The 27,235-nt window shown below is 50.8% G+C and overlaps 1 protein-coding gene across 8 annotated transcripts in view; it reads right to left on the bottom strand.

Moving 5' to 3' along the window:
- Nucleotides 1-8,652: 8,652 nt before the first annotated feature.
- The window catches only part of FHAD1 (forkhead associated phosphopeptide binding domain 1), a 122,417-nt gene continuing 103,834 nt past the window's right edge, over nucleotides 8,653-27,235 (bottom strand). For 6 of the 8 annotated variants that reach the window (XM_030326292.1, XM_030326297.1, XM_030326295.1 and 3 more), the window contains 5 exons: nucleotides 26,578-26,704; nucleotides 25,798-25,922; nucleotides 22,606-22,695; nucleotides 21,944-22,164; nucleotides 20,930-21,459 (listed from right to left, as the gene is read on the bottom strand). In XM_030326292.1, the coding sequence (XP_030182152.1) occupies nucleotides 21,153-21,459; nucleotides 21,944-22,164; nucleotides 22,606-22,695; nucleotides 25,798-25,922; nucleotides 26,578-26,704 (870 nt within the window). In that variant the 3' untranslated portion in view covers nucleotides 20,930-21,152. Of the gene's footprint in view, nucleotides 9,228-20,929; nucleotides 21,460-21,943; nucleotides 22,165-22,605; nucleotides 22,696-25,797; nucleotides 25,923-26,577; nucleotides 26,705-27,235 lie in introns of those variants that run through there. The other 2 variants (XM_030326293.1, XM_030326298.1) reach the window with 2 other exon arrangements.

The raw sequence follows: 27,235 nt of genomic DNA, 5'->3' as shown, positions 1-27,235 counted from the left end.
ATGGCATGCTCCGCCTGCGGGCTTGGGGCAGACGAGGCATTTTCTCAGTGTCCCCTCCAGAGCATCCGGTGGCCCATTTTTAGGTCTCAAGGTCACTGCCAAGAAAGAGAAGCTGCTAAAATGACACTTCTCTGCATCCACATGACTCAACACAAAAGTTAGCAGGAGCTCTTGAAAAACAAGCCTCTCAAGTGTCTGTGCCCTAGCGTCAGCGGCATCAGAGAGGGATCGGGGCCCGGTGACCTGCTGGTCCTTGGTCATTTATCAGTTCTCTGCTCAGCAGATAAGGTGGAAGAAACAAATTGGAAGGAACAGATAAACACTGCATGTGACTGCTGCAGGGGCACCCGAGGATTTGGGAGACTTGCAAGGGAAATCGTAAAATTAGCACAGTGTAGAGATAGGCAATGTCAACTGAAAGGGAGAGCATAGTGCGTGGGCCAGGGGCACCTGACCTAAGGTATTAACTGAGGAAAGCAGATGGCTCTTTCAGGAGGTGGCTGATAAACCCAGATGCCTGGAGGAAGGGGCATGTCCTGAAGACATCATTCATTCTCTCAGGTTTGGTCCTGCAGAAGGCAGGTCTTCCAGACTCACTGGAAAAACTCCTTTCTCTCCAGCTGCCGGGCTCCAACTGTGAAAGGTGGTGTGGTTTCGTGGCTAGGAACTGGGTTTGAACATCCCAGGGGGGTGGCCTCGGGTAAGTTCCTCTGCCTTTCTGGCCTCAGTTGCACTGTCTATAAAATGGCAATAACTGTCTCGTCCCAGAGCACTTGAGAGGATTAAATGAGAAAATGTGTCTGAAGTGTTTAGTGTGTGGTGCATGGTAAAATCTCAAGATGCTCTCAGTGACAGACATGATGATAGTCCGACTTCCTGGGAGTCAAGTGGCAGGGAAGAGCCACACCGATGTTAATAATCTAGTCTGGGGGAGAGTTTAACACAGAGATGGGCAAATCTGGCCCACTGACTACTTTTATAAACAAAGCTTTATTAGGACACAGCCACGCTCATTTGTTTAGAGATCATGCCACGATGGCAGAGTTGAATAGTGGTGACAGAGACCCGGTGGTCCCTGAAGTGAATGGCCCTTTACAGGAAAAGGGTTTTTGCTGTCTGGCCCTTTACAGAAAAAGTTTGCCGACCCTATCGTCTCTGATAAAGAACCAGCTGGTTTCTGGACTTCTCTGAGGAAAGGGATATATTAGAGCAGTTAAGAGTAAGACGTCTGGGTTCTGAGGCTCTTGTTCTGGGGCGAGTTCCTTCCTTACTCATCGCTTTCACAGGTAAGACGGGAGTGATACACACAGCCAGCACTAAGTGGGATAATGTCTGGACTGTGCTTAGCACAGTGAGTGTTTGATGGTTGGCAAGGACAGTATAAAAAAGTTTGCTATTATTAGCTATTGAACTTCAACTGTTGAAAGGGACAAAGAAACTCCCGGGAGAGGGTCATTCACTGCAGGCAGCTCTCTGTACAGAATGCCCAGCGGTAATCCCATAGGAAGCCCCAAAAGAGGGTGTGGACATCAAAGGTGAACTCTCCCGTGCAACATACCCAGTAAGTTAATGATTCTAGCTCCTCTCCAGGAGAGCAGCAGATCAGAATATGAAGGGGCAGCCAAGGTCAAGGCCACGAGGTCTAGCCACTATGTGGTTCCACATAGTAGGTACCCATTATGTGCTGCCTGAAGGAATGGAGGCTGGTTGTTTAACCACAAAAGGGATTCATCAGTCACAAAGAGAGATGAAGAAAACAACACCATTTACAATTGCACCAAAAAATAATAAAATACCTAACCAAAGAAGTGAAAGACCTCTACTCTGAAAACTATAAAACGCTGATGAAAGGGACTGAGGATGATACAAATGGAAAAATATTCCACGCTCAGGGATTGGAAGAATATTGTTAAAATATCCACGTTACCCCAAACAATCTTTTAAAAAAATGTTTATTTATTTTTGGGAGGGGGGGGAGGGGCAAACAGAGAAGGAGACACAGAATCCGAAGCAGGTTCCAGGCTCTGAACTGTCAGCACAGAGCCCGATGTGGAGTTTGAACTAAAAAATCGTTGGGGCGCCTGGGTGGCTCAGTCGGTTGAGCTTCTGACTTTGGTTCAGGTCATGATCTCACGGTCTGAATGACCCTCCCCCATTCACGCTCTGTCTCTCTCTGTCTCAAAAATAAGTAAACATTAAAAAAAATTAAAAAAAAATCATGAGATCATGACCTGAGCCAAAGTTGGTCGCTTAACTGACTGAGCCACCCAGGCGCCCCTACCCAAAACAGTCTAAGGGATTCAGTGCAATCCTTATCAAAATACCAACAGCATTTTTCATAAAACTAGAACAAATAATACTAAAATTTGTATGGGACCACAAAAGCCAAAGCAATCTTGAGAAAGAAAATCCAAGCTAAAGGTATCCCGATCCCAGATTTCATACTACATTACAAAGCTGTGGTAATCAAAACAGTGTGGTACTGGCACAAAAACAGACACACAGGTCGAAAGAACAGAATTGAGAGCCCAGAAATAAACCCATGAGCATACGGCCAATTAATCTATGACAAAGGAGGCAAGAATGTACAATATGAAAAAGACAAGCTCTTCAACAATGGTGTTGGGAAAACCAGACAGCTACACGCAAAAGAATGGAACTGCACCACGTTTTAAAATTTATTTTATTTTATTTATTTTTGAGAGAGAGAGAGAGGGTCCCAAGCGGGCTTTGCAGTGTCAGCACAGAGTCTGACGTGGGGCTTGATCCCATGAACCATGAGATCATGACCTGTGCTGAAACCAAGAGTTGGATGCTTAACTGGCTGAGCCATCCAAGTGCCCCAGAAATTGGGCCACCTTTTAGCACCCTACACAAAAATAAACTCAAAGTGGATTAAAGGCTTAAACGTGGAACCTGAAACCATAAAAATCCTAGGAGACAGCACAAGCAGTAATTTCTTTGACGTCAGCCGTAGCAACATCTTTCTAGACACAACTTCTGAGGCAAGGGAAACAAAAGCAAAAATAAACAATTGGGACAACACCAAAATAAAAAGCTTTGGCGCAGCAAAGGAATCAACAAAACAAAAAGGCAATCTACTAAATAAGATATTTGCAAATGACATATATCCTTTAAAGGGTTAATACCCAAAATATATAAAGAACCCTACACAACATAACACCAAACAGAACAAAACAAAACAACTCTCTAGGGGCGCCTGGGTGGCTCAGGTCATGATCTCATGGTTTGTGAGTTTCAGCCCCGCATCGGGCTCTCTGCCCCTCAGCACAGAGCCCACTTTGGATCCTCTGTCCCCTTCTCTCTCTCTCTCTCTCTCTCTCTGGTTCTATCTCAAAATAAACACATAAACTTAAAAAATAAACTATGTAGGGGGCTCCTGGATGGCTCAGTCGGTTGAGCGTCCGACCTCAGCTCAGGTCATGATTCCATAGCTCGTGAGTTCAAGCTCCACGTCAGACTCTGTGCTGACAGCTCGGAGCCTGGAACCTGCTTCGGATTCTGTGCCTCCTTCTCTCTGCCCCAACCCATTCACACTCTGTCTCTGTCTCTCTCAAAAATAAATAAACATTAAAAAAATAAACTATGTAATTAAAAAATGCAGAAGACCTGCATAGACATTTTTCCAAAGAAGACGTTCAGATGGCCAACAGACACATGAAAAGATGCTTAACATCACTCATCATCAGGGAAACGCAAATCAAAACAAAAATGAGATATCACTTGCCACCTGTTAGAATGGCTGATAAGAAATAACAAAGTATCGGGGCGCCTGGGTGGCGCAGTCGGGTAAGCGTCCGACTTCAGCCAGGTCACAATCTCGCAGTCCGGGAGTTCGAGCCCCGCGTCGGGCTCTGGGCTGATGGCTCAGAGCCTGGAGCCTGTTTCCGATTCTGTGTCTCCCTCTCTCTCTGCCCCTCCCCCGTTCATGCTCTGTCTCTCTCTGTCCCAAAAATAAATAAACGTTGAAAAAAAAATTAGAAATAACAAAGTATTGGTGAGGAGGAAAAGGTACCCTGGTACACGGTTGGTGGGAATGTGAATTGGTGCAGCCACTGTGGAAACGGTATGGAGGTTCCTCAATTAAAAGCAGAAATACCACATTATTCAAAAATTCCACTATTGAGTATTTACCCAAAGAAAATGAAAACACTAAATCAAAAAGATATTTGTATCCCTATGTTTATTGCAATATTATTTCCCATAGCCAAGACAAAGAAGCAACCTAAGGGTCCATCAGTAGATGATATGTATATATATATAACAAAATATTATGCAGTCGCGAAAAGGATGGGATCACCACTTTTGAGACGATGTGGATGGACCTAGAGGTATTACGCTGAGTGAAATATGTCAGACTAAGAAAGAAAAAAACCCATAAGCTTTCACACAGAAGTGGAATCTAAAGACAAACAAACAGGGGCGCCTGGGTGGCTGAGTCGGTTAAGCATCCCACTTTGGCTCAGGTCGTGATCTTGCTGTTGGTGAGTTCGAGCCCTGCGTCGGGCTCTCTGCTCTCAGCATGGAGCCCTCTTTGGACCTTCTGTCCCCCTCTCTCTCTGCCCCTCTTCTGCTCGTTCTCTCCTCTCTCTCCGAAGTAAAAAAAACAATTGAACAAACAAAAAGCAGAAGCAGACCCTATAAATAGAGAAGAAATGGATGGCTGCCAGAGGGTGGGGGATGGGCAAAATGGGCGAAGGGGAGTGGGAGATCCAGACTTCCAGTTATGGAATGGACAGGTCACGGGGATATAAGGAATACAGTCCATGATATTGTAATAGTGATGTATGGTGACAGGTGGCGGCTAGTGAACATTGGGTGCCAACTGTACTTAAAAAAGTGATTTATCGGGACGCCTGGGTGGCTCAGTTGGTTAGGCCTCCCACTTCGGCTCAGGTCACGATCTCACGGTTCGTGGGTTTGAGCCCCGCGTCGGATTCCGTGTCTCCCTCTCTCTCTGCCCCTCCCCCGCTCGCACTCTGACTCTGCCTGTCTCTCAAAAGTGAATAAATGTTAAAAAAATTTTTTTAATTAAGTAAAAAATTAAAAAGTGATTTATCAAACAGCACTCCTGATTTCTATGACGATAACACCGCAGTCATCCGGAAGATAAAATTTCTGCCTCCAATAGCGTAGGGTCTTAGGAAGAAAGCAACAGGCTCAAGAGGAGAGGAAACTCAAAATGGGGGGCCTTCTACTGCTTCCTGCCGTAGGATACAGGCAGAGGCGTCGTGGTGGGTTCCTGGGGGAACAACATGTTTAAAAACCAAAGCAGGCGCGTGGGGTCATGAATTGGCCCCAAATAGCTTGGGACACCGAGCACACGGACGCAAATGGCACATCTTGATGGAAGCGAGTGCAGGTTTGATGCGCCGAAACGGTCTGCCCTCCCTGGGCGCCCCACCTCCTGTGTCAGGAGGCCTCAGCACGAAACAGGGGGACACGTACGTTAGCATTAGCGGGTTTGGGGTTTCCTCTCCTCGTTGGTTTCATTCCTAAGACCCAGAAAAAACTGGAAACCATTCCAACTTACCAGGAGCACGCTTTGGCATGCAGATCTGGAAGCTATTTTTTTCTGCAGACACTCATGACTCTGGTTTTCACAGCAGCAGGCATGGGTGGCTTTGCCAAAAGCTGCTAGAGAAGGGCATCTTATCTGTGAAGTCACGAATCCAAGAATCCAAACAGGCCACCATCGGCGAGGGTGGAAGGAAGTTGTTTGCCTTAGCTTCTTGGGGGACCAGAAGATTGGGAGGCTTTGGGGACCGCAGGTACCCTCTACCCCGGGGGAGAGGCTGCAGGCAGCTTCTCCCAGCCACCAGTGGAGGCAGTGTCTCGGTAAAGGAGATGTTGGTTGCAAATAACAGAAAGTCAAACCAGCTGAAGGGAAAGGCGGGCATCCATGGGGGAAGAAAAGTCGGCTCCTGACCACCCTGCCTCTTCTGCTTTGTTTGTCCTTTGATTCTTAAGCGTCCTCATTTTCTGTGAGTAAACTCCCTTTCTGCGGGAGTGAGCTACAGGAGGTTTCTGTTGTTGGCACCCAAAGAATCTTAAGTGATACAAAGGGTCCTAGTGGAACCCAAGGGCAGGCATTGAAATTGGCCTTCCCCAAGAAAAAAACCCGGGAACCAGACAGTCGTCAGCAATCAAGGTAATCAATCTGTGTCCTTGGAATGCCTTCAGCTTCAAATAACAGAAAACCGAATGTGGGCAGACTGTAAAAATTTGGAGTCCCTCCCAAAATGACTCTGGCCGTGTGATTTGCTTTTGTTTGATGGGATGTTAACCACCACCAGGCACAGACACTTGATAAGTATTTGTGCTTTGGGGCTTGCTCTCTCCTGCTGCTCTGGGAACGCGTGCCCACCGCCCTGTGAAAAGGCCTGGTCTAGCCTGCTCAGTGATGAGAGGCCATGACAAACAGAACCAAAAGGTCCCGGCTGAGGCCTCTCTAGACCAGAATTTCTCATTCTTGGTACTACTGACACTTTGGATCAAGTGAGTTTTTGCTGTGGGGAGGCCGTTCTGTGCACTCTGGGACGTTCAGCAGCATCCTTGGACCCCTCCAGTCGTGACAACCCAAACTGTGTCCAGATGTTGCCCTAGTGTTCCCTGGGGGGAGGGGTGCAAAACTGCCCCTGTATGGGAGCCACCCCCTTAACCCAACTTGCCTACCAGCGACCAGGCATGTACGTGGGGTCACCCTAAACCATCCAACCGCAGCCAAGCCAGCCCAGATCAGTACAAGTGCCGTGGAATCATGGCTCGACACACGGACCCACGAGAAATAATAAATCTTTGTCATTTTCCATCACTAAGTTTTGAGCGGTTTGTTCCATGGCACAAACGGGTGCGCCTGCCTGCGGTGGCTCAAACAGGGGTTTGTGTGACACGGCAACAGGCACAGAGGGAGGCAATGCAGGCACGGTGTGGAGTTCAGGGCGGCCGCCAGGCACTTGCCAGGCCTTCCTTGTCCTTCACTCCTCTGTCCTTGGAGGTGAGCGCCGGCCTCTTGCCTGTTGCCTGACGTTGTCCACGATGGCCGCTCCAGCTCCAAGCCTGAGCTCCAGGGATGAAAAAGGAGACAAGGCAAAGGGACAAAGGGCAAAATACTCTTTCCTAGTGGAGACTTGCCTTTTATTACAGAAGGTAAGTCCTCCCCACGGGCCTTGGCTCACAGGTCATTGGCCAGAACTGAACAACATGGCCAGCTCTAGTTGCAAAGGAGGCTGTGCAATCAAGGCGTTCAGGCTTCAGCCCATACGGTAGAGGAAGGCGATGACTAGGGGGCTTGTGGTGTCCGTGTCACTGTCTCTCTGGGAGTCCTGGTTTCTTGTCTTTCTTGTTGTGTATCTACCCCACCCTTCTCCTTCTGAAGGCTGGTTTTTGTTTCTCCGAGCACGAGTGGGGAAATGGCCACTCCAGCCCTGGAACTGCATCGACTTTCAGCTCCAGTGCCGTTAGGGAACGATCTGCGTGGCATCCCAGTGGCCATCTTTCAAGCACCAATGGCAAAGATAGCATTAGCCCGGCTTGAGTTAGAAGAGAAAGCTGATTGGTCTGGCCTGGCTTGGGGATGTACTGCTCAGCCAATAGGGTGTGGCCAAAAGAACCGTATTAGGTAGGGCAAATCTGATTGGTGGAGGGGGTGGTGGTGCGTTTTCAGGGAGACACCCTCAAAATGGTGTATCTAGTTCGAGGAGTGGAGAGAAGAGATTGCCATCGTGGGCTGTAATGTGATAGGGTAAAAACTAACGTGTCCTCAGAAGGCGTAAAATACAGTGAAGTCATACAGGCATTGCGTTTACCTTACGCAAATTCAAATACACATGTGCAACCAACAAAAACATCTTTTCCCACACGATTTGGCTTCCAGACATGAGCCAGCTACTTGAACGGCTGCCTGACTAAGTGATCTTTTCTGGTGCTAGAGAAAAACTTGTTTTGGACTTTGGGGATGTGGTACAGTATAAGTCATACCATGTTCTTTATGGAAAATTTCCAGGATCTTCGGGAGTATTTTTAAGGTCAGGTATACCTTTCTCACTGTCTTTAGCTCCTAGCCCTGCGTAAGATGTGCTTTCAGTGGAATATCACACAAAGAACATACCCTATCTCCTTCCGGTTTTAATCGGTATGAAGAATCCATTTGGCTTTAAAATATCAAAATATTTTTATTGTGGCTTCTTAAAAATAATAATAATAAAAAAAAGAAATGGCATTCGTGACTTCTGGCTCTTCCTCCCATTTTGTTTGGCTGTCCCGGCCACACCAGAAAGGCAGCAAGCGGACAGATGGACGGAGAGAGGGCAGAACACGGGAGCAAGAAAAATGAGGGTTTCTCCAAACCCTGCGAAAAAGGGGTGTGTCCCCCTGGGCAGTGTGTGCCCTGGGGCGCCTGGGTACTTGGTCTGTCCTGGGTGACTGGCTCCTGAAAAACTGGGATAGCAGAACGGGCAGTATGGGAGGGGAATCAGAAACCGGGGTCCAGGCCCCACTTGTGAATCTAGACAGGCACTTTAACCTCTCTGGGCCTTCTGCATCTGTAAAATGGGGATCATGATACAATTTACCTCCCAGAGTTTGGGGGGGGGATTAGGTGAGAAGAGTGCCATGTTATTACAGACGCGGTAAGACAACTGGGCACGCCCATTTTATTATAATAAACTCAATATGAATGTGCTGTACCACAGACAGCCTTAGACCTGAGGCTGCCATTCTGTCCTGTGGCCCCAGTACCGGTCTTGTGTTTTGCCAGCTGTGGGTTTCTTGGAGCTCTGCGGAGGTGGATGTGTGGGTACCCCACGACTCAAAGGTGGAACCCCAGAACTGTGTCCGCCGGGCCTAGGAGTCTGCTTCAAACTTACATTTTTCATACGCCTGAGGGTGTATACCCGTGTAAGTAATTTCAAACAGAACCCCTCTCCCTGCACCTTCCAAAATACAGCATCGCGCAAATATCAGTCTAGGAAGCAACAAACTGGGGTAACAACCTTTAAAGTCCTAGAAAAGCATCTTAGTATTTTGACACAGAAGGGTCACACACGGGACTCACGGAGCATCATGCGAGGCCCGACGGGATGGCATTTCTAGTTCCTGCTACCGGGCTTGGAAAACAGAAGGCTCTGGCTGGATTTGCTGGCTGTTTCTCCCTTCGGTGTCTCCCTTTCTTGGTCCATCTTTTGGGTGGCTTTTCTGGCTCCAACCTTCAATGACAAGAGAAACACATGCACAGATTCTGTAATTGGGGCAAGGTCTCAAAATGTTCCACTCAAATGATTTTTTTTTTTTTTTTTTACTGAAAGAAAAATGTTTGCTGTAAAAAACCATCCATATATATTAATCATATTTATATATATTATATTTATTAATATTATATATTATATATACTATATATATACTATATATACTATTACTATACTATTACTATATATAATATATATATTATATTATATATACTATACTATATACTATACTAATATACTATTATATATATACTATTATATATGTATATATATATACTAATAATTATAGAGAGAGAGGGAGAGAGGGAGGGAGAGAAAGAGATACATAAAAAGAAACTAAAGTGAGGGGCACCTGGGTGGCTCAGACGGTTATGCATCTGACTTTGGCTCAGGTCATGATCTCATAGTTTGTGAGTTCGAGCCCCGCGTCTGGCTCTCTGCTGTCAGTGCAGAGCCCGCTTGAAATTCTCTGTCCCCCTATCTCTCTGCCCCTCCTCTGCCCTCTCTCATTCAAAAATAAACTTGAAAGAAAAAAAGAAGCTAAAACGATTCACCATGATCACACTACCCGAAGGTAAGCGTCACAATGTTTTGTTGTGCACGCTTCCAGATATACAAACAACATTTCCCCCTTTTTTACAGTTTTGTGGTTTTGAAAACTACGAGCTTCTTATGATGGGCACATTCATTGTGATGGAATCTCTGTCTCCTGGAAAGCTGTCACCTAAGTGCCTGTGTCTTACGTCTCTGATGTTGGAGGGGTCTGTCTAGGTCTTTTCTGAGCGCTGCCCCTCCTCCCCGACACCTCGTGTGACGCTGTCCCTGGTCACAGTTGATTGGATGCTTGGCATGGGCTGTGCTTTTCAGATGATCACGCCCAGGATTTGGGGGTATCGGCTCTGAGATGCTACTTGCTCCCTGAGTCGGTCCTTTAAGCTGGGGCCAGGGAGGGGGGAATGGTGAGGTCATCTCTTCCCGTCCCATATAACTGGAGAAAGTAGAGATGAGCAGGTACAGGGAGACGCAGAGAAGGGGTGGGGTAGGGAGATGATGCCTGGGACCTGAGGCTTACCAGTTCCCTTTTGAGGCCAGACCTCCTCTCAGCCCTTGGTTTTTCTGACGCACGCACTCCTGTATCCCTGTAAAAGCCCCTCTCCCCATTTCTGAGCAGGTTCCCACTAGTTGCCCCCCAAGAATCTCCCTCTGGCACATTTCTGCGTACTGTACATGGGATCGTAGCTTGAAGGTTTCTTTCCAACAGGCTTCAAATTCCAGCCCTATTTCCTGCAAGTTTTGGACTCCAACCATGAGGACACATGCCCTTGGGTAGGAGGGGGGGTTGGGAAGGGGGCTGGTGGGTGGTCAGGTTTCAGCTCCGCCACTTACTCTATGACCCTCGGTTTCCCCATCTGTCAAATAGGGGCCAGAATAGCCATCCTGTCTTCCTCAGGGACTGAGAGAAGATTCCGGCTGGATTTTAAAGGAAGGGGCTGCTAGGCCCATCTGTGGAGCTCTCTTCACTCGGGAGGTATAAAAACCACCTCCTGAGGCCTGTGCCAGTGGCTGACAGGGGCCTTATATGTGCTCTGAGACCGCATCCAAAATCATTTCAGGGTGAGAAGAGCTAGCTTCCCTACAAGAACCTACATAGGAAATCTTGGTCGGAATGCCCAGCGACAATGAAAACAGACAGCGAATGTCAAAACCCTCCCCCAAGCCACCTTTCCTTTACATCCCTTTTTATTGGATTTTCAGTAAGATTGCCGGCCCTGGATGGTTCCCGAGCACCCGTGCCCTGGCCTGATGAGGTTGGCGGGGAGCAGAGGGCAGAGGGCCGACCTGGGAAAAGGAGGACGCTGAGGCACATGGGAGGAAGGGCTGGGAAATCACGCAGTGCCCTCCCTGAACAGGGACCACTGGCGAGCGCCATGCATTAGGGCCTAGACGTCTGGAAACCACATGCATCACCTTTGGAACGAACGGGCAGGGATAGAAGCTGGGCATTTAGATAGTGACACCCAGCTGGAAATGAACTCGGGACACACCGGGTGGCCGCCTCAGGCAACTAGAAGCCGTGGGCTCTAGAAAGGCCCCTTCTGTTTGTTGCCACCCGGCCTCAGGGCTCTGCTTAAGCAGCTCCTCTTTGGGGAGGCCCTGCCTGGCCCTTGCACTGGGTGAGTCCTTGTGAAATATGCTCATGAACTCAGGCAGCCGACCTTTGTTCCCAAAACATCGCGTGCAAGGTAATTATTGCATCGTTATTGTATTTACTGAAAAAAAAAAAAATGCCGGAGAGTGTAAGCTAGAAAGGAGGGGGGGTGGATTTTGTGTGTTTCTCCTTTGATCTAACCCCACAGTGCTCACCCTTGTTTCCATTATTGTCCCCCACTAAGGAGTCTTCTTAGACAACAGATTCTAATTGCTCCAGTCCCATGAAATTTTAATAGGACAGATAGCACTCTATATGTGTGTGTGTGCGCTTTATATATTAAAAAAAAATAAATTTCGCCCCCTCAAGGGGTGACCTTACCCCGACTGGGAATTCCTGATTGAACCCCAACACCTGGACAGTACCTGCCACGTTGTAGGCTCTCAGTAAATATTCCTCGAGTAAACGAGGGCTGGGACAGTACCTTTTTGTCCACTCTCCCATCGCTCCGTGTGGAGGCTGGCATGTGTTAACTAGGTTTTCCATTTTAGCATCCAACTCCCCCCAAACTATAAATGACTTTTAGCTGCAGTGGGAGACAGTACAGAATCACTGAATGGCATTACAAAGGAGGGAAAACCAAAACCCGCGGGGCCTCGGAAGGGAAGGGGGTGCCATTTCTGAGGCTTGCTAGAAATGGAGACTCTTTTACGAGTGAGCAGGACTGAAAAGCAGATTTTACACGTCCTTTTTCAGGATGGTCGCGGTGATTCCCTCCCTCTAAAGACACAAGGCACACAGTGGAGAAAGGGGATGGCCAAGCTACACTTTGTAAAGAATGTGGAGAGAACCTTTCTGCACCAAGGAGATCCTAGACACCCAACCTCTAAGCTCGGGCTGGAGGGCTGGGAGCAGGGTCAGGCTTTGCTCTTAGCTGGGGTACCATCTGCCACATTCTGTTACGCCCAGACACGGCCTGAAGTTCCGGGGAGCTTCACATCTCAGAGGAGCACAATGTTCCTACAACATCTAGGGACCATCCTGGTATCTCCTCTGTCACCTTACATCCCAAGGTGGTCCTCGGACAAAAATCCATATATATATATATATATATATATATATATATATGGATGAATAAATGACCAGTCTCCCACTCGTGCCCACTTGGCAGGCTGGCAAAGCTGGGGGAGCCCTCAGGACACTCTATCACGGTAACGTCCTGCTCTGGGTAGTAACCACCTTCCAGCCTTAGAATAAGGGTGTTGGTTGAGAAGAGGGTTGCATCTTCCAAAAATGTCCCTTACCTAGGATAGCTTTGGTTTTTCTAACGCTAATTTTGTTGTCTTGCAATTATTGTGACCTTGTCTCAAAAGCGAATATGGTTCCTGTTTCTTATTCAACCACAGTGTGGTTAGCTTTCAAGCTTCCTGAGAGCTCACCTCTATTTTCTGCACAGTGGGAATGTGGTTGGGTCAGCTCCAGTTCCAGGGCTGAATTGTGAATGGCAGCGTTTCAAAATGTTTAAGATTTCATAGTCTCGACTCTCAACTCTTAAAAAAAAAAAAAAAAAGAGTATTCTAGAGGTGTTTCCTCGAAATTCAAGAGAAAAGTCACCCGAAGTGTATCTGGTTTCTTATTGGGAGGTTTATTACCTAAAGCAGGGGAAGCAGTGCTCGTCTGGGTGCCAGATCTGCAATGAGCCGCACCTCTTATCCAGCTGTGTGGCTCCGGACAAATAGCTTAACGTCTCTGACTTTCAGACACCTCGTCTGATGACGGAGGACAGAAACGAGAGCTGCCCCGTGGGTTTGTTGTAAAGATTAAATGGGATGATGCACACTGAGCGCTTAGCTCTGTGCCTGGCACATACTAAATGCTCGATACACAACACATGTGCTGGTATTTTTGTCAACTGGCTTTTCCGCTGACGTCCTATTGTTCTCCTTTTCCTTCTGGCTCACCTGGAAACCTGAGTTTTGCATCTGGTTCTTCACTGTCTCTACAAACATTCGTCTCTTTAATACAGAAAGAATATTGACACAATTTAGCTCATGCGCTTCTCTCAAAGAAAAATGGTTTTTCTCAACTTTCAGATGCCACCCGTTTGGATGAAATGTCGGGCTTTCCTAGGGATGGGGGTGGGGTGGGGATGCGCACGTGCAGAAGGGGGCATGGCCTCCGGGCCATGCTACCCTGTCCTGCCGAGCTCCGTAGGGATGGCTCTCTGTTCCGGATTCCAGAGGAATCTGAGAGGTGGAGGCTTGTCCAGCAAGGGGCCTTTGGGGGGGAACCCTGCGGTTCTCTTGGAGGATAAATCTGCTTTGGGTGGAAGTGGAGCCCCCCTGATCGACGGAAGAGGCTCAACGGACGTGGGCTTCTACCTTGGCACCCAACAGCCCGGGCATGACGAAAGCCACAGCGGCGAACTAACCTCCCCGGCGGGGACTGCGAGCTCCTTGGGAGCCAGCATCACTGCTGCAGCTTGCCCTTTCCCTGGGACTGGCTAACTGTTGCTGACCCTGGTGTCCTCGAGACCTCAGGGACAGTTCGCTGAAGGAAGAGCATCTCCCAGGCGCTGGGGACGCAACGGTGAGAGAGAGCGGGGGGCCTCCCTCGCCGATTGACACTCCAGCGGGGGACCGTGCAGGGATATCGGGAAGGCGGGAAGGCGGTGTTTCTCAGAGAGCCCCGAGCATCTCCTGGGGAGGTGCCAGCCAGAAGCCTCCAGGGGGCCGGGGAGGTAAAAAAAGTGGGTGAAGTGAGCCGGGTGGGGGGGTGGCGACAAACCCACGAGCCCGGCGCCTTTCGAAGGGGCCTGCAAAACGCCGGCTCGTGGGCCTGGTATCACCAGATCTTTCTTCCCGGTTGCCCAGAGAAGCTGGACATCCAGAGTGTTTCGTGAGAGTGACCTATTTGGAGAGGTTACTTAAAAAAAGGAAACCCTTGAGCCGAATGGAACGCCTCTGTGGGCTGCCATTTTGCGACATCCGCTTCAGAGCCTGCCCCCTCGGCTTCCAGTTGGTTCTAGTAAATATTTGTTGGCAGGGTTGCCAGATGAAATACAGAACGCCCAGTTAAATTTGAATATCCGCGTGAAAAGATAGATATATATATAGGTATAAGTATGCCTCATGCAATATTTGGGACATACTTCTACTAAGTGACTCTTTGTTGTTTTTCTGCAGTTGAAGTTTAACTGGGCATCCTGTTGGGTTTTGCTTTCCCTTAGATCTGGCAACTCTGTTGGGTGTTCACAAAACTCGCGGAGGAAGGGAGTGGGGCCATCTTTGGGATGGGGCATGGGTACGTGCAAGTCTCTCTCGTATCCGCAGAAGGGTGCTAACTCCATCCTTACGGCAACTGTCTAAGGAGGCTTAGGGGCCCGCATTTAACTGAGTTGCTCTCTGGACATTTTTCGTGGAGGAGGCCTTGAGCCTGCAGCCCCTCAACATTCATCACAGACTCAGCCGAGAGGCGCTAAGCTTAGCAGATAGTCACCAACCAAATTCCCAGATAACTGTAAAGCAGTAGTTTTAAGCCAGCAACCTCCTTGTTTTTTTTTTTTTTTTTTGGTTTTTGGTTTTTGGTGTTTTTTTTACCCAGCAGAATGCTTCAAGCAAAATCCCATGAGGAACTTGGCATATAAAACAAATAAGGGAGAACTTTTCTGGGGGAAACCAGGCGTATGTATGTGTGTGCCTGTGCGTGTGTGTGGGCTGGGGATGTTGACGGTCACGCTTTTCCACGGCACCCAAGGGCTCCAGGGAACCCCAGTCTGAGCATTGCTCCAAAATATCTTCCTCGGATTGAATGCAATCGGTGGACAGCTGAGCGCTGAAGGGCAGATCTTGGGCCCTCCTGCACACCGGCTTTTCCTGAACTTTCCTGAACTCGCTGGGCTGTAATGACAGCAGTCTGTCTCAAGAGCTGTCCTCAGACCTGGCCCTCAGACGTGGCCCAGCCAACGCTGAGCGGCTCTTCGTAGGGATATCGTTCATTGGATCACGCAGCGTCCTCTCTAGGGGACAATCCAGTGCCATCGTGTTCTAAGAGCACTGAGGTGCACTGCATCCATCGTTAGCTCATGGACGCCATGAACTCTGGGTTTTCCAGTTCCCATTGGCTGCCAGAGAGCCCAGTCACGTGTGACTCCCCCTTGACAGGTAAGAAGGGCGTTAGAGTTGGCACTCTCCTCCTCACTCTTGGCTCCTTTCACCCATTTATTTTACTCTTAGGGCGGGGGGTCTGGGGCTCCCCACTCCTCTCTTCTCCTTTTCTTATGACCTTGCCTCCAAGTCCCCAAATCACTTAGTGCCTAGAATGGTTGCTCAGCCCAAACCACACCTGCACCTGCCCTGTGCCTTACCTCCAGATAATAGGTTCGTTGCTTGCCCCTCTCTTAGGTCATCTGTTCAGACTGCAGGCAAGGGAGGGGCAGGGGCTGGGGCGGGGGAAGGGAAGGCAGTGGAGGTGTGTGGATGTTTCCGGCACAGCACACGGTGGCTCGTACACCCCCTTGAAAACACCGTATCTGCTTTGTGTCTGGCTACAAGATCAGAAAACCTCTCCAGACCTGCCTCTCTCTCTCTCTTTGAAGGAACAGTTGCGAGAGGTTCGTTCTTTTGCGCTTCCCTGTTCGAGATCCTCTAAACGTTCCTGAGTGAAAATATCAGGCGAGCAAGAGAGCGTTTAGTGTGTCCGGACCTGTTCCACTCTGGGACGCACCTCTGAGGTTTCTGGGAGACCCTGGGGCTCACTGGCGGGCAGAAGATGCGGGCAGGAAGGGCTTCATCTTCTAACCACGCGCCGCACCGCACAAACCACACTTCACATTCTCATCCTTTCGTGGGCTGGAGGGTACGGCCCCCACCCCCTACCCTCCCATTCTTATCCTGTACACCATCTACCGATTTCTACTCCTCGGTCAAAAGCACCCAACTGAGGGATCCTGGATTTAAAAAAAAAAAAAAAATTTTTTTTTTTTAAACCTGGATCTTGAGAATGCTTGGGCTCGACCTGTTTCCGATTCTGTGTCTCCCTCTCTCTCTGCCCCTCCCCTGTTCATGCTCTGTCTCTCTCTGTCCCCAAAAGAAATAAACGTTGAGAATGCTCGGGCTCGAGAAAAATTTCGGAAAATTGTGATTTGAGTAGGGTAGTGAGGACATCGATGACGGTACAGAAGGTCGTATGGAGCAGTCCTGTGTGCTAAGGGTCTTGTATCCACACTCTCCTTGAATTGGAAGCATTGGGTTACGAGCCACCTCTATTCTCATCTGAAGGATGAGGGATCTGAGCTAATTAAGCAGAGCGAAGGTGGTGTGTGTGTGTGTGTGTGTGTGTGTGTGTGTGGAGAGGGGGCGGTGGTCTAGCCCCACTGACCCCACCCGGCAACGCTGTGGCCACGCCCCTTGGCCAGGATTTGATTGGCTGGAGACCTGAGGGGCTTCCCCAGCCAGAAGCGGCCAGCGCACCCCGGAGCCTTCCAGACGCTAGGAGCCCTAATAAAGGGCCAGGAAGGGGAGTGCGTGCTGCCCCGATGGCTACTTCTGTGCATTTGAAATTCTCCCATTGAAAATTCCAGCCTTCGCCCATTCACAAAAAGTATCTGAGCTCTTCTTGGCCGGAGCCCTGGTTGTATTCACCAACTCTAAAGGGGACCTTCACAAAACAGCTGCTGGCTCCCGGAGCCCCGGGATCGCGTCTCGGGGTTTGGCGACAGCGTCAGCCGGCGGGAAGCTCTTTCAAGGACCTGCCGGCCTCGCCCCACCCGTCCACGAGCTGCCTTTTCTCCCCCCCGCCCAGGCCCCGTAATCGTGCTTGCTGTGCGCCTGGCACTACAGGCTTTATGGCATTTAACCCTCCCCGGGCCCCGTTGTTAATCATCTTTGGGTGCTTTGGGTGTTGAGGAATCTGAGACGCGGGGGGCATAAACCAGTGGCTCGGGGTCACTCAGGGCCAGGGGTGGGGCTTCGACTCTAGCCGTTTGGCTCCAAAGTCCGCCTCTGAACTCGGAGAGACACAGCTGCCTTATACGGTGGTGTGGGAAGCGGATGAGACCGGGCGCAGCCTGCACGGCTGTCATTGTCCCTCTGTCACAGGGCCAGAGCTCCAGACCGGGGGCCTTCCAGGGTCCGGAGCTGATGACCGCGAGGTTCCCTGTGAGTGCCCAGCACTGAGGTTTTCCCCAGTATTTTACATCAAGTCTCATTGCCACAGCCAAAGGTATGAGTGTGGAAGTGTGACTTTTGATTCCAGAAAGTTCTGCTTTGGCGAACAGATGTTTGAACATTGACACTAAAAACTACTTCCTGCTTTTCGTTTTTCCTTTTTGAGGAGGGTGATGGTTCTGCCGGTCTAGTGCCTCAGCCACCCCGTTCTCTACGGATGGGGGGAATTTTATACGTGAGACTGAAACCACGAAGGCTCCTTGTGAAGATGCTAGGTGTCAAACTTAAAACAAAAATCACTTCCATGATGAATATGTTCCTTGGAGGGAACTGAGGCCAAGACAGATCCTGAAGTTCCCTTTAGAACGCAGCAAAACCCTAAAATCTATGTTGGTGGTTGTTTTTCCTCCTGATAAACAGGAAGTTCTGACGTGTTAATAATACACCTTGCATGCCAACCCTAGCCCTGGGATGAGCGGAGACCTCCTGGGAAAGGAGGCGCACAGAGCAACGGGTGGGGAGAAGCGAACTCGGGCTGGGGAGGGCAGCAGGCCTGGGGCGGGGGTGGCGTCCCGTTTCTGCTGCCCGGCAGCCAGGTGACGCTGCCCTCTGTCAGCCGCTCTGAATGGGCGGCCACTCGCCAGCATCCCTCGCGGGGCTGATGGGAGGGATGAAGCATGTGTCGTGTGGAGCAGGTGCCTGTCCCTCGGTACGTGCCCAGGAAATAATGCCACCGGCAGCGCTGTGATTGTGGCTCTGCTTTTCGTAATCTTTCCCTAAATTGTGACTTCCATGAATTTGAAAGTTCTCAGCCCCGGCTCTTCTGGGGATACAGATGCAGGTTTGACTTGGCCACTTCAGCTCCTTCTCCACAGAAGGATGTCTAGTGCCCAACAGGCTGGCATGGCCCCTGCATTGTGTATGAATGAGGCAGCTCATGAATAATGCATGTAAAGCCTGATTATGTAAATCCTCAGGTTTTCTTACATTTTTAGCCAGCCCCATGACAATGGCCTTTTTTTGGGCCCTTTGCTGCCCCATTCTGTGGTCTGGTGTCTCAGCTTTGGGGGCTAGCCTGCCAAGTCCTGGGGGGGGGCACCTTAGGGAGGGGTGAGCTCTCTGGCGGGCACATCAAAGGAAAAGTCAGAGCTCTGTCACTGGCCCAGCTCTCCCTGGTTGCCTGGTGTGAAAGGAAATCGTCCTTTGCCTGAGGCCTGTGATGTTTAATTCAAGACTGTGGACTCTAGAAACCCCACATCTAGGGCTCCTTCTGAGCACGATGGCTGGATTCATTTCTAGCGCTATAAGCCAGGGAACCTGTGGTCTGGGAGGTTTGCAGGTTGGAGGGCAGGCTTCTGCGAGTAACTTGTCTGACCAGGGCCTCCTGGTTGGGGAGGAGGGCACCCTTCTATAGCCTTCTATGGCTTGGCCTCCTTAGAGCTCCTGCAGGCAACGCACACACACACACACACACACACACAAATATACACACAGAAACACACATTACAGCACACACACACTTATTATACACACTCACATACACGCACACGTGCAAGCATGCATGCATAAATACACAGCCCTGAGCCAGGCAGACTAACAATTACAAGAAGAACGGGGAGAGCCCAGCAGAGAGCTCGGAAACTAGAGTCAGAGATCTGGGGCCAGGTCTAGGCTCTGCTTACCAGCTGCTACTGTGTGAGCTTGGGCAAGTCTCTTAACTTTCGGAGGCTCAGTTTCCTCATCTGTAAAACGGGACTCATCATACCAACCAGGCAGACCTACGAAGGCATGAGTCACCCCGATCAGGGCTGCAAAGCCTGGGTGGAGCCCGGTGCCTGGAGATGGTCACGAGATGGTTATGAGAATTTTCCTTGTTTGTCCTATTTTAGTTTAGGCAAGGGTTGAGAAGAAGGGAGAGTCTGGTTTGGAAATGAATGCAGGAGCGAATGGCTATGGGTATAAACTGCAGAGAAGACAAGAGAACATCTCTGCCAGAGTTTTAAAAAGGGGGGCGGTGCGCCTGGGTGACTCAGTCGGTGGAGCGTCCGACTTCGGCTCAGGTCACTATCTCACGGTTCGTGAATTCGAGCCCCGCGTCGGGCTCTGTGCGGACAGCTCGGGGGCTGGAGCCTGCTTCGGATGCTGTGTCTCCGTCTCTCTCTGCCCCTCTTCCACTCATGCTTTGTCTCTCTCTCTCTCTCAAAAATAAACAAGCATTAAAAAAAAAAATTAAAAAAAAAAAAAAGAGAGCCCCTCTGCCGACCACGGGGCAGGCACAGGTCTGCCGGGAGCTTCCGAAGCACCTGTTTGGCTGTGGGTCACGCGTGCCTCACCGTCAGCTGCAACTCTCTCGGGTCTGAGGCAGAGCTTGCCCCAGTGACCCCACGTGCAGGCAGCTGGCCACACGGAGGAGAGTGGCATCTACCCGCCGTGAGCCAGGCCCTGGGCTACCCGCTCTAGAGGGAGCACACGTGTCCCTCGCCGTCTGAAGCCACACGGCCTGTGAGTTCACACCGTGAGAGCCTGGATGGTGAGGGTGCCAGCACTGTGCCCACAACAGCCCTGCAGGGCAGGGGCGGTCAGTTCCCGTTCACCGGTGAGGAATCGAGGCGCAGAGAGGGGAAGGGATTGGCGCGAGGCCACGCAGTGAGTGAGTGGGGGGATGTGAACCCAGGACTAGCTGACTCCCGTGCCGCGTGACAGAGGAGAGGACAGGTTGAGGGGAGGAGGTGGCTGCTTTTGGCTGGATCGCCAGCCTGAGTCTCAGATCTTGGTTTCTCAAGGCAATGCTACGGCCAAGTTCCTGCCAGGAGCCGGAGCTCTCGTCCTCCTGCCCTTCCTCCGGGTTCCCGCAGCCCGGAACGCACGCCCCCCGCCCGTGCCTGTGGTGGGCAGAGTCCAGCTCCCCTTTGCAACTCAGTGCAAAGGTGTCACCCCTTGGAAGACACCCCTGGGACGTTCCGGGCTGGCCGAGCGCCTGCCTCTGGATGACACAGCTTGCGCGCCCTTCAGACAGAGACTCTATTTTTTTATTTACTTTTTAATGTTTATTCATTTTGAGAGAGAAAGAGTGCGAGTGGGGGAGCGGTAGAGAGAGAGGGAGACACAGAATCTGAAGCAGGCTCCAGGCTCTGAGCTGTCAGCCCAGAGCCCGATGCAGGGTGCGAACCTAAGAACGGTGAGTTCATGCCCTGAGCCAAAGTCAGACACTTAACCTACTGAGCCACTCAGGTGCCCCAGACAGAGACTTTAAATCATTAAATCAGCCAGCAGTCAGCGCTTTACCTGTTATGCTCTAAAGGATTATGTTCTTCAAGGACACGCATCCATCTGTCCCCGTCCATCCATCCATCCATCCATCCATCCATCCATCCATCCAATATTTCCTATGTCAACTATGTGCTGAGCACTCCGAGTAGTGAACCCACATCTTTATTCACAGGGAGCTTTTTCATCTATGTATCCCTACCACCTGGGAGAACCATCAAAATACAAACAATAGCCACTGGTTAGGAAGACACGGATAAGCTACATTAGGAGTTTCAGAGGGGTTAAGGAAGCCACCTGAGGTCACACAGCAAGTGGCAGAACCAGGGTGTAAACCCGGGCGTGTCTGACGCCCCACGGGCCACCCCGGGCGCTCGCTTTGCCATTTCCAAAGGGAGCCAGGGGGCGGCCTCGGAGCTTGCGCTCCCCGCCAGGCCCTCTCACCTTCTGCTGCCTGATGGCCCTGTTGAACCTCTTCTCCTGGTACAGCTGGAGCTCCACGCGCCGCAGGGCCTCCTTCAACAGGGCCTTCTCTTCGGCCTCTTTGTAGATGTTGTCCTCTAGCTTGGCCACCTGTGACTGGTACGTCTGCACGGATACTTTGCTCTGCCTGAGCGGACGGGAGAGACACGGCCTCTTTCTCCCGCATCTTCCTCCTTCGCCACCGATGTCCCCAACCTGGGAGAATCTCAGAACACTTCCCTAGGCGGCTAACTCGGTGGCTTCGTCGCCAGCAGATTTGGGGCGCACGGGGCAGGACAGATACCTCATCAGCGGCCTACGTGCTACCAGCCCCCCATGTCCCAGAGAGGGTAGGGGAGCGGCGGCCGCTGAAACAGGGCGGGGCCTTGGAAAGCACACAAGGCGAACCCTGAGTCAGAATTCGTACGAGGCGCCTCTCGCTCGTGGCGAGCGAGGGCAGGATGAACCCCGACCCCCTCGACCGCTGCTTTCTCGCAGACAGACTCGCTTCTGTCGGGCCCCAGGCCCCCTCCCCCGAGGCCTCTGCCTGTCCCGGACCTGCGTCTGCCGCTGCCCGAGGTTCAGCCGCGAGAACAGACACCTGGCCCTTTCTGCGGGGACACGGGCGGTACCTGAGCTGTTCTATGTCTTTCTCGTAGCCTCTCAAAAGCTCCTCTTTTCTCTCCAGCCGGCTCTTGAGTTGGGTGATCTTCTCGAACACCAGATCGAGGTCCCTTTGTCGGAGCTGGTTGACTCTCTCTCTCTCTTTGGGGGAGAGGTACTTCATGGATATGTGACCTGACATGTCCTTGATGTTCATCAGGCTCCCGAGTGTTTTGCTCATGTCCATGTACTACGAGGAAAGCGTTTGGCAGTTAAGAGGCCTGGCGCGAGACCGCTGGAGGCCACTTTGAGGAGGCAAGCGTCTAATTTTGTTTTGTTCAGTTTCTGCAATTGCAGAGAACGAGCCCGTGCTTGGAAGTGAATGCGACCGGGCTGTTAGTGCGACTTTCGTTTCCTCCGTATCCATTTACGCTACGCCTTTTTGAGAACCAGGGGGAAGAGTGACAACAGACATAAACATTCATGCTAACTACCCAGTTTTTCAAGGAATTGCAAAGTCTGGGCCACGCTGGGACAGTAGATGGGTCCTGCAGAGCTCTTTTATAACAACGAAATACGCACGCGAGGCTCGTGTTTAGTTACCCTATCTGGTGGTTAACAGTGACTGCAGGGGACCCACGTTTGGACGGGGGAGGGGGGGGGAGGGGGGGACCACGCTGGATGCACCTACCAACTTTTCACTGAGATCTAAAGCCTCAACCACATCCATCTTCCCTGACTTGATGTCCGGGACGGCTGAGTTGACAGGGCCGTTCTGAGGCTGGGGGGAAAAAAAAGAAAAAAAGAAGTAAAAACTCTCTCTCTCGGCATTCCATCGTGAACTTCTACATCCTGGAGGTAACACCCTGTGGTTCCCGAAGAATGACTTTAAGAGAGTTGATTTGCATGTCGGTTCCTGACCATCCAGTCCGAGTCCTCTGTCGACTGTGCTGCTACCCTTCAGACTGTGACTCTCTTTGGAATGACACATCACTCGCCTTGTTCTCTGGTTACTGCCGGTCTTCCCTCCGGACCAGTGGTTCTCAACCGAGGGGGTTTTGTCCACCCTCTCCTGCGTGCCCCAGGACCTTTGACAATGCCTGGACACGTTTTTAGCCGTCGCCAACTAGAGATGGGGAGTACTAATGGCACGCAGGGGGCCGAGGGCACGGATGCTGCTAAACACCCCACGGTACGTAGAACGGCCTCTGCCACAAAGAATTACCCGGCCCAAAATACCAGTTGTGTTCCGGTCGGGAAACCCCGGTCTAGATGACGAGCTTCCTTGCTTTTGCTCGCTGTTCCATTTCTCGTGCCCAGCATGGCACCTGGCACAGAATGGCACCTGGTGGGCATGCTTGTTGAATCAGTGAGACTCCTTTTATTAAAGGAGTCTCCTTTTCAGGCAGCAGAGACGATACCCTCACCCGATTTGGCCAAACCCTCCCCCAGTGCTGGAACCTGGTGGGCGGCCATCACTTCAGGCCCACGCTGTTTAGAAACAGTGCTGAAGGGTGTTTGCAGCTGTGCCCTAAGACCCTATCAGCCAGCTGGCTGCTGAAAGTCCCTACGGACCGCACGGAAAAGCCACCGGCCAGATCGGGGAGCCTGACGGACCACAAATAACTGTCATAAATCTCCCCCCAAAGCAGATTGGGTTAAGTGCTCGCCGTGAGCATCTCTTGGCCCGCAGCATTTGCTGGCATGATACTGTAAACGTCTGAGATTAAAAGGAAGCCCAGCTACAAAAACGGAAAGCTCAGAAAGTGACTGGGATAGAAAAGCATGGACTCTTTGTCTCCACGTCTATAGCGAGGAGCGTAAAAGAGGGGACTTGATGACAGTCAACGGGGCACACCTGCTGCAAGAGAGTGTGAAGCATCACTGAGCGTGCCTGGCTCTGGGCGCTGTCCTCTGCACCCCTCTTCTGGTTCCCTTCTTCCCCGATGGAGGGTCACCTAAGGCAGAGTCTGGTCTACAAGGTTCAATCATGCAGTCCCCTGGTCCTTGTCTGCAGACTAGCAGAGGGCTAGGGACGGGCTGCCACAGACACAGTCCTGGCTCTGTCATTCATTATGCTGTGACCTTGGGTGACGTACCTGATCGCCCGAAGTCTTGACTTTTCCTGTCTGTAAGATGGGCATGATAGTAACTCCAACACAAGGCCGCTGGGCGGGGTGACTGACAAATGAGAGTTTAGCTCAGTGCCCAGCACCCAGGAGGCACTTCACTGATGTCAGCCAGCCTTCCTCCAGCTCCTTCTTTTAATTTTTATTATTGCCAAGCTTGGAGGATTGGGGTCTTCTGAGAGGGTGTGTGTGTGGGGGGCGGTTCCTGCTCTGCGGTGTTGGTGGTTGGAGAGGGTCAGGGCTAAGGCAAAAGTAAATCTTGGAAGCAGGTTAGGATATGTTCTTAGCTGAGTCTGCCTTTTTCTGGAGACTGTCCCTCCCCTTCCAACCTCAGACAGTGGGGGGTTTATCCAGAAAGCCAACACATTTTTGAAGAGTCACATTCCTAGCGAGTGTCTAGAAAAATTGCACAGGGGAATATTGGTACAGATAGGATGATTTTCTTCCTTCCTTCCTTCCTTCCTTCCTTCCTTCCTTCCTTCCTTCCTTTCCTTCCTTCCTTCCTTCCTTCCGACTTCGTGCCCAGCACGGAGCCCAATGTGGGGCTTTTATTCATGACCCTGAGATCAAGACCTGAGCCAAGGTCAAGAGTCAGATGCTCAGCCAACTAAACCACCAGACACCCTGTTATTTCTTCTACAAGCCTGTGCGTGGTTTAGATCCAGCTGTGGTGGGGCGCCCGGGTGGCTCAGCCGGTTGAGCGGCCGACTTCGGCTCAGGTCATGATCTCACCGTCTGTGAGTTCGAGCCCCGCGTCGGGCTCTGTGCTGGCAGCTCAGAGCCTGGAGCTTGCTTCCGATTCTGTGTGTGTGTGTGTGTGTGTGTGTGTATGTCTCTCTCTGCCCCTCCCCTGCTTGCTCTCTGTCCCTGTCCCTGTCTCTGTCTCTCTCTCAAAAATGATAAACGTTAAAAAAAGAAAAATTTAGATCCAGCTGTAGCAGCAAGCTGAGCCCAGGGGATCCCATGAGTGACGCCGACCTGAGCTGTCCACCATCACGTGTCAGACACCCACCAGACATCCATTTAGGGTACAGGGCACCTTCACCATAACAATCGAATCACTTCTGAAAATCCTAGCAAATAAAACTATTTCCCTTAAGGAAGGGGGGTTTTCTTGAGTGACGCTATTTAAATACCTCGAAACTGTCATTCACAGCTACAATTTATTAAGTGTTCGCTCTGAGCTAGGTGGCGGGGCTAAGCACTTACCACCGCCACCTCTAAATCTTCATCATTTCCCAGCTGGGGAAGGGAGTCCCAGAAAGGCTGAGCCCACCCAAGGCCACACGGCTTGCAGGGCTGGGATTCTGACACGGGCCCCTCTGATTCTAGAACCTGTGCCTCTTAATCAGCCCTCCTGCTACCCTTTACACGTTCGTGTTCTTCAGTTCGCCACGAAAAGCACACTTGAGGCAAACTCACGGCGTAATGTTAAGAATTAGCCTGTTGAGCTATTTTCTGCGGAACAGAACACATAACGTGAAAAGGAGGGCCCGCCAGCGATTACCCTGGCCCAGTGTCAGTGCAAGGGTTTACCACGCTGGCCACAAACGGAAAGCAACCTCTCTGTTCAGACACGGGGTCACCGCTATGGCAAAGCCACCGAGGGGTCGGCACAGACGCTGGCCCGCCAGGGAGGGCCGGCCCTGAACCTCTGACGCTCACGGCTGTGCCAGAGCGCACAGCTGGTGTCTGCCCTCAGGCCCACGCACTCCACGTCTCAGTCACCGTGGGGACAAACTTTCTTTGGTTACCGCTCTGATCTCTATTCTTGAGAAAGCTGGCACGTCAGGTTTTGCGTCCGATGTCTTCTGGACATTTGTTTCCATTCTGACAGCCTTTAAGTCTAGAAATGATTCATTCGGGTGGTCCTTATGATCTATAAAACAAGTAAGTGAGAGTCAAAAGAAAGGGTCGGGAAGAAGTTATTGTACGTAATGATCACAGCTGCTCTTTACGGGACCCTTACCGTAGGCCGGTGCTGATCTCCAGCCCCCTCCCTTGGCAGGTGAGAAATAGGCCTAGACAGGTAGGTGGCTTGTCCAAGGTCACACAGCTAGGAGGAGGCTGCGGCCTCGCAGGTGTCAGTGCCAAGGCACAGAGGGTGAACTTTCAGCTACAGGAGCAAGGACGGAACTTGAACCCTGGCCTCTGGGTCCTAGCTCAGCGCTTCCCCCAGCAGTGTCTTGAGAATGCTATCCCCTCTAAACAGGGTGTTCGAGGAGGTTCCCCAAGGCCGATCCTTGCAGTGTTAGTCTATGACCAAGTTCCCGCCGGGCCACAGCGAAATGAGAAAAAGGAGGACAATGCAGTGACTTTTCCATGAAATCCTATCTATTTAAATACCAAGCCTTGCCCTTGACTCTGAGACCATGCCTGCCATCTCTCCTTGTATCACTACGTCCTTTCGGTTATGAAGTGATGGGGATAGGAGACAGTGGTCCTGGCCGATTGTCGGCGTCCAGAGTGATCCCTAGAGTCTGGGGCTCAGGACTGTGAGCTGGGAGAGGGAGACCAGCAGGGAGGGAACTTACTTGCTGAGGATGCCTTCTCCAGCTCCTTAATTCGTGCACGCAGTTCAGACAAGGCTTTTTTCTGACGCTGAATGACTTCCTCATGTCGGGACCCTTTGCACTTGGCCCCTAGATCACTGAAGGATTCCTGCGGCCAGAATGGTTCAGATAGCAGCGTTATTGGGGGTCAGAATTTCTCCCTTATATTCCAAGAAACACATACAATTCATGGCTAGCAGGGACCCTGTCACTCAGTACCTTGGAAGCTACTATAAGGGGCTTTGGCACAGAAGGGATTTAAAATTTTCATTTCAAATATAAAGTCACATCTAGGAAGATTTTCAACTTTCTTACCTACTTAGCATATCTATAAATAAAACCCCCTCTCTGTTCCCTCCCCACATTTTATATTTTATTCTAATATTCTGCTCAGCCCGGGTTTCTATTTGTTGTCATTTTGGATCTTGTTTCAGAATAATCCCATCAAATCCTGCTGCAGGAGGGGCATTTTTTGGATGAGAACACATGATATTTTCTTCTTGACAGGTAATAAGGATGCTTGTCCAATATTTGCTAGGGGGGGAGTTTGACTGGCTCATGGTTGGTCTGGAGAGAGGAAAACCTTTCTCTGAGACTTCTGGAGCCTCTACTGTCCAACAGAGGTCTCTGCGATGAGGGG

This window comes from Lynx canadensis, chromosome C1, assembly GCF_007474595.2.
Source record: "Lynx canadensis isolate LIC74 chromosome C1, mLynCan4.pri.v2, whole genome shotgun sequence".
Classification (NCBI taxonomy): Eukaryota; Metazoa; Chordata; class Mammalia; order Carnivora; family Felidae; genus Lynx; species Lynx canadensis.
This window is presented reverse-complemented; position numbering and strand designations above follow the sequence as displayed.